Source organism: Drosophila innubila, assembly GCF_004354385.1.
Source record: "Drosophila innubila isolate TH190305 chromosome 2R unlocalized genomic scaffold, UK_Dinn_1.0 1_C_2R, whole genome shotgun sequence".
NCBI lineage: Eukaryota > Metazoa > Arthropoda > Insecta > Diptera > Drosophilidae > Drosophila > Drosophila innubila.
In genome coordinates this window covers 10794541-10802105 of record NW_022995374.1, presented here as the reverse complement: position 1 = coordinate 10802105, position 7565 = coordinate 10794541, and the positions used below count along the sequence as shown (strand labels likewise).

Sequence of the window (7565 nt, the reverse complement as noted above, 5' to 3'; positions counted from 1 at the left end):
CATCGCTTAGCAAATCCATGTTTTTCTGAAACAATATGACTTTGATTGTTGGAAATGAATCTATAGACAGGTAGTTTTAGAATGTTTGCTTACTGCGATTAATTCTCGAAGTTTGAGAAAATTAAATATAATTATTATTGCAACAGCATGTTGTAAAATGTGGAGAATGCCCATTTTGTATTGTGACGAGTTTTTGAAATACTGATTTTAATACCAATTGAACACTATGAAAAAGGCCATTTTACACACATATACACGATTAAAGCTTTGCCTCTCATTGAACAATCTAACTACTTTGATGGTTCACTAATGATTGAAGCTAATTTTAATATCACATTTATTCCCGCGCTGAACCGATGGCAAATATTTTTTAAACGTACTGTATTTTCTTTAGATAGTTAAAATGTATGAGTAGTTTAAAAATATATATATAATTTTCAAAACTGGTTTATTCTCAATGCTCATAAAGAACCGAAAACTAAGAATAATAAAAATTAAAGTCTTTGTCGATAAGCCATTACGACTGAAAGATAATATTTTTCCCGACTTACACGAAATACCGAAGTGATCGAAAATGCTAAAAATTTAATTTGGAGATTGTTTAATTGGGCGATAAAAAAGAATTTAACGACCAGTTCTGTTTTATTAAAAATTTAAAAAAAATTACTTTTAATGAATCACTCTACATAGGACTCGAAGGAAATGCTAAAGATGAAAAGGTCGACTGTGATAGACCCGACGTCCCGATTCTCTAAGTGTAGAGCACACTAATACTTTGACATTTTTTTCTCTCTTCCGTAGCAACACAACTTTAAAGGTGGGCTTAAGCATAGGTTTAATCCCCGTGTAATCTGGCAAGGTATTTCGAAGTTGTACCCCCCGACGATAACTTTCTTAATTGTTTTAATTATATATTAATTATACATAAATATATGCTATATATAAGTTTGATGTAATTATTACTTAAAATTGACCAAAACATTGTTATCAAACAATAATTTGTAGCTTCATGTTTTATTTAGTTCGCTTTTCTTGTTTTGACCAGGCAGATGACACCCTAATCAGAAAATAACAAAACATCATAATATGAATATTTTTGCATCGCTTTTAATTGATGCCCGTTTCCCGTTTTCAAAATTATTTGTGGTAAGTACAGCCATAACTTATAAAGCAAAATCACTTAAATTTCTGATTAGATTTCTGATTTTATCATTTCAAAAACTACTTCCTGTGACCACCAGCTCAAAATGAATTCAATACGAAAAATATTTCCAGATTGATATAAGAACAGGCTATAGATTTTCACTTCCGACAAATCTTGCCGAAAGTGAAAACCGGAACAGGCCTGAATATGAAATTTCTATTTTGCAAATATAATTTCACGAACTACCGAAGTTACTACAAGTACTCATTGGACATGTGCAATATGTAACGCCATCACACAAATAATATTTTTAAGAGGTGGCTCTCGACATTCTTCATGTATGGAAATTTTAAAAAAGATTGCCCTGTTCCACTTAATTATTACCATATGAAAGACTATAATATTAATAATATTGACATTCCTACATTTAATCGCAAATATTTTAGTATGATGCAAACGAAAGATCAGTTCAGAAATAAGTTTTTTATTATTTACATAATAATACCATATAAACATTTAAATTTAATTTAGCTATTAGCATCGGAAAGTAGTAAAAAAAAAAAATTGTTGCTTCCACAGTTGTATTTTTAGTAAAAAACTAAAAGATCTAATTAAAATGTAAAGAAGATAAGCTCTTTATATAATGATTGTCAATTAAAATTCGATTAGGTTGGTTAGGTTGGAGTCCAACAGTTTCACGAGCAAACAATATAGTATTAAAATTCACTTCAATATTATCCATATTACGAAAATGTTCATGATTTGTAAATTCTTATACTGCCTGAAAATAATGGCAATATTTTGTGTTTATAAGCTGTCAGTAACCGAAGCTGTAAGTCTTTTGTGATAATCCATAGATATCAAATTTATCCAGATTTAGTCTAGCCTCCTTTTTCAATCTGGTGAAAGTAAGTACAACACCAAATACTTCGACAATTTTACCATTGAAATCATCAACAATACGCTCAACCTGGATTTTGTGATCATAAAGCCTTTAACCCGTGGCTTTAAGGTGCACCTCGACTTCTCCATCAGCCTTGGGAAAACTAAGCACTATCAAAGCGTATTCTCCCATATTGTGGACAACTGTGGAGTTGTGGCAGCGGTGAAGAGTAATATTTTCAAGACCTGGTTTCAATCCATGCTGGATCATGGAAACTTCATGTACAACTGCCCTGTAATTGAGGGACATTATTTTTTGCACAACTGGAAGTTGGATTCACAGTTGGTTCCTCAATACTTGTATGCGGGGGACTATCGTATCACTGGACACTTTTTCTTCGGAAAACTGAAGACGAAGCGCGAGGAATTTGTTTTGGACTTGACCGTATTTGCACTTTTGAAAAGGAATTAGTTTTTAAAAATCAGGTTATAACATAAATGCCTTAATAACACGAAATCTGTTTACCAATTGTATAAAATTGCAACCACTTGACAAAATCTTTGAGTTAATGCCTGAAGTATTTTCTAGGTTTGTTTTTAAATTATGTGGTGAATCACAAATTGATATCTATATCGATATATCGATCAACTGTTTTATGTCAACAGTCACAGAAGAATAACACGTAATTTTAAAATAATTTTCTCAACGCATCGGTGGATATGAGAGATAATTGACCGCATTGAATTGAAAGCAAATTTTTAAATGCTTAAATCTGTTTACCAATACAGTCCGCCTGAATAGAACCTGCAATGTTTTCCAAACTCATTAAAATAATTATAACAATTGCATTATTGCTAATAACAGAAAATGCTTTGGTATGTCTTCAGTGTTGCTTTTAAAACAATCTCAAACTCTTTATCATTATTTCTTCAGGCAAGTAAAATGGTATTTAAAAACGGAGACTGCAGATACAACCGAGAAGTTTTTTCGAATTTTACCCTTCAAATCGCCGACGGAAAACTCCAAATGGACATGTTTCTATTAAGAGCTTTAATTAATGGCCTAAAGGGCCATCTGAGCTTCGAATTTCGCATGGCTAAAACCAAATCATACCAGAGCGTATTTCAACACGATATAAACTATTGTGGTTTGCTTAGAGGTAACCAGGAAACAATCTATCGTCGCTGGTACCTCAGCATGCTAAGGGTAGGAAATTTTGCTAGAAGCTGTCCCATTGAACCAGGTTATTACTACTTAAAGGGCTGGAATTTTAATGGAAATTTGGTTCCATCATTTCTATACTTGGGTGACTATCGGATTGGAGGCAGCTTTTACTATGGAAAATACAAGAAAACAAACGATAAGCCTTTGTTAGAGTGTATAATTGAAGCCATCCTATCGAATTAGGTAAAAAAAAATAACAGATAACGAATACCAAATAAAATAAACTAAATTTATTCGAATTATTGTTTAAAATAAAGTATAATACACAAAATATTTAAGACCATCTAAATAACAAGATTATTAAAGATTCCAGATATTTTTTAAAATAGAACCTCTACACGAGGTGACGAAAGCATATTCCAGCCCCAAAATTTCTGATATCCAATTTTATGAAGAACAATTTAAAGTTTAATATACAAATTTTAAATAAAAATATAAATTAATAAGAAAAAAACACGAACATTGGCATTCTGCACTGTGAGCAAAAAGGGTGAGCTACCACGAACAAAATAATTGCATTTTTTACCATTTTCATGGGCTCAGGGTATAAAAAGAATAAATAAATTTCATATGCGTTGCAGACAGACACAACAAGTTTAGGTCAATTAAACTAGTTTAAGCCCGAAATGTCAAAAAACAAAACTAAACTATCTGGCAACACTGGCTTTTCTGCAACACAAAACAAAATTTTTGCTACATAGGTTTGCTGCTATGTCACTTTATTGCTGCTGTCATCTTTGAACTCTTAGTAATATGTATATACTTAATGAATAACATCTTGCCGAAACGATTTTTTACAGATAAGTGTGATATACCGAAAAACACAAAATTTTTGACTATAACATATTGAAATTTAATAAAGATATCATATGTCAATTTCTCAAAATTCGCAAAATGTAAGCTTAAAAACCTTATTGCACCTGTAAAATGTTACCTGAGTACTTTAGAAAAAAACTTAAATGTAAAGCTCTCAAACACACCTTTCCAATGATATATAGGACATATCTGTAGCTTTTATGGTTTAGAAACTACAAGTTCAAAAAGTTGTAGAACAAACATTTCTAGATTTTCGAAGAAGATTAAATCCCGATAATAAAATCTAAGCTTTTTTGGCGCATTGATACAAACAGACAAACAGTTAAGCTGACTTTTCATCTAATTTTGAGAAGGTCACTTAAAATTTCAAATATATTTATCTTTTGAACCAGTTGAATTTGGGTGATCGAGGTATCAATCGACGCGTATTTTTGATAAGAATTTTTAAAAAATAAAAATATATTATCTCATGAACCAGGTGAGTTAGAAAAAGATTTAGTAAGCAAATTTTGTAAGTTAGGACTAAACCTTTCGATCGGTATATAACTCGATCTGATATTTTATTTTTTATTTGTTCAGCATCCTGGCACTAAAATTAATACAACTTATGGGTTATTGTGCCAGTGACAATAAAAATTTCATAGGCATTAATAACTATGGGAACAATTTTCGTGTCGAGTAATTAGATTGATCACTGCTGTCTTTAATTAATTTATTTGCGTTGACTTTATGAAAATGATCCCTATTTATAACCAAACAAGCTAGTCGTTAACTTTATTGCAAGTTCTATTGAAGAGAATCAATGTGGAGCCTACCGGTGCTGAATGTCATGATGCATATTTTGCAACAAGTTAAATTCTGCATGGTACATCTTTAGATTCAACATTATGATTTGGTTGCATCGGTTTGTATGGACCCAAAAATATTGGAAAATGGTAGCCCAAGCTCTTAATCTACGCTCAATTCTAAGATGTTATTTCTTTTAATTTTTGCTTGTTATTATCAGCATTTCTTTAGTGTTTCTCGTCCGATAAAGACAAGATTGCTAATAAAACTCTTATTAGGACCAAGAGTTTCAAAATTCAAAGGACCAATTGTCCTCAAAAAATAATTTTCGTCCATGCAAGAGCTAAAAACACAAAAAATTTCAGCTTATAAAGTGGTGACTAGGAATTGTTTTAGAACTATGGTTTCTTGGAGAAAACATCGTAGAGTTCACCTTAAATTACGAATTTGGGTTACCATCTTCGTGAAAAAATCAAATTACCTAATGATTATGTTCTCTGCGTTCAACCGTTTGTTTCTGTATACATAGAAACGAGTCATTTTGAGACGTGTTTAACATTGTGATTGTGTACAAGAACAATATATTAAAGAGGAGCACGGCAACCATTACATCTGGAACTTGCAGTTTGATAATAACCTATTGCCCCCATTTGTAATGTATGGAGAATATCACTTGGAGACCTTCAATAGCTATGGCAGGTACAGGGATACAGAAGAGGGTTTCATAATGAGCTGCAGTGATGATAACACGATAAACGATTTATACATTATAACGAATAAAGAATAGAGAGATGAAATAAATGATTATTTCGGTAACTTAAGCCACGTGTGTCTAATTGATTTCGGCTTTACTGAAGTTCGCAGATAATGAGCACATAAATTTGAAAACATTTCAAAATTAGATCATTATAATTCAGCCACTTACGAGTAGAGTGTGAAAATGGTTCAATTGCGGACTTTCTGGTGCTCCGTAATTTTTTTCAGTGCATTGGTAATATTGAAAGTGGATCCTAGCCATGGGGTAAGTCTGGTACACATTCTGATTACCCTCACAATAAATGAGATTAATTGCAGGAACGACGTGTCGAATTTGTGAATACCAACTACACTTTCAGCCCGATATATTTTAAGAATTTTTCGGTCTCGATTGTAAACAAAACCGTTGACATGGATATGGAATTGCTAAAGCCAATCACTCGAGGATTCAAGGTTCACATCGACTATCAACTTCGAATGGCCAATGCGAAGAGCTATCAATCGATCTTCAGCCGCCATGTCGATGTTTGTGCCATGGTGGGAACTGTCAAAGATGGACTACTTAAGAGTTGGTTCAAGAGCATGACCAAGTATAGCAACTTTATGCACAACTGTCCAGTGGAGGTGGGTCATTACTACATGCACAACTGGAAAATGGGATCCTCCATGACACACCAGTTTCTACATCCTGGCGAGTATCGGAGTCGTGTCAACTTCTTCTATGGCAAGTACCAGACCAAGACCGAAGACCGTGTGCTCTCTATAATCATGGAGTCGGTTATACACAACTGATACAACAAGTGAATCCTCTTAGCTCTTGCGCTAAAATAGCAACCAGGTTGCATCTTTGCACCTTTGTAAACATAATAAAGCTTCATATCTGCAACAGCAACAGCTACGGCTTAAACATAATCGATGCGATGATGTTGACATTTCCTTCAAGTGTATATTCATTAAAGCTCATATCTTATTACTCTTCAACCAAGTTGGGGCAGAGCAAACTGTGTGTTCTTGCACCGTCTGCTGCGGATAAAGTCAGCAGCTTCATAAGTTATAATAATATCCTGTACATGGCTGCAACATGTGGCATGATGCGGTGTTGATTATCGATGGGACACATTCTGCACATTCTAGGCTGCAGTCAAGAGAAAAGCGAGCAATAAAATCGAAAATGGAACATTCAATTTAGCTACAATGTCCTCAAAGTCATCATCCAATCCTTCTCCTCATCCCTCTCCGCTTGGCAGCTGTCGCATACAGCAAGCGGCAAAAAGCGCTGCTGCTAACGGTCTTCTTAACTGCATCTGACTTGTCGTTGTCGTCGTCATCGTCGTCATCGTTGTCGTCGTTGTCGTCGTCTCTACTTCCGCCTTCCGATTTGTCTCAATTGCGTGTGTGCCTTTAACTTTATCGTTTCCTAATTGCGGCCCTCACAGTCTCCCAGCTCTCCACCTGCCTCAAGTACGGCATCCCGGGAGGTCTGCCCAGAGTCAAGGCATAATTTTCACACATTTTTCCATTGATTTGCCCCTGGCCTGTGTGCTTGAATGTATGTGGTTACATATGCTCGCCAATTTGCCACGATTCCCGCTGGTATAATTATTGCTTCTGCGAGAATGGCCTCATCTGGGTCGTCCCGTGTCCTGTGCCTGGCAGCGCCTACGGCCATTTCAACTGCCCGCTTGACTTGTACTAATGAGTAAAGGACAGGTAAGCTTTGTTTAATTAGTTCAATGCCTACTGGGACATTTAATTGCCTTATGTCTGTCTCTGGTTAGAGGCAAATGAATCAAAATTTTATTTATGTACGCTTAAATTGGGGCACTTAGTTCGCCAATCATGATATCTCACTACTAAATTTTACATTCAACTGGAAAAATTAAAAAAGAAACTAGTGGGCGGTTACAGTCGAGCACTCTCGACAGTCGGGAACCCTGTGCTCAGTACTGAAAGTTG

At 34.5% G+C, this 7565-nt stretch overlaps 3 protein-coding genes across 3 annotated transcripts; all 3 read left to right on the top strand.

The window, feature by feature from the left end:
• The first annotated feature begins 1934 nt into the window (after positions 1-1934).
• On the top strand, positions 1935-2498 carry LOC117782916. Its single transcript, XM_034620012.1, has 2 exons — positions 1935-1976; positions 2025-2498. Exons 1-2 carry the CDS (start codon positions 1935-1937, stop codon positions 2496-2498), a joined length of 516 nt encoding a protein of 171 aa, XP_034475903.1.
• Positions 2499-2969: 471 nt separating this feature from the next.
• On the top strand, positions 2970-3434 carry LOC117782914. Its single transcript, XM_034620011.1, has one exon. It carries the CDS (start codon positions 2970-2972, stop codon positions 3432-3434), a length of 465 nt encoding a protein of 154 aa, XP_034475902.1.
• Positions 3435-5793: 2359 nt separating this feature from the next.
• Positions 5794-6436, top strand: LOC117782913. The gene is made up of 2 exons (XM_034620010.1): positions 5794-5874; positions 5928-6436. The coding sequence occupies exons 1-2, from the start codon at positions 5794-5796 to the stop codon at positions 6399-6401; spliced, it is 555 nt and encodes a 184-aa protein (XP_034475901.1). The 3' UTR covers positions 6402-6436.
• The last annotated feature ends 1129 nt before the right edge of the window (positions 6437-7565 follow it).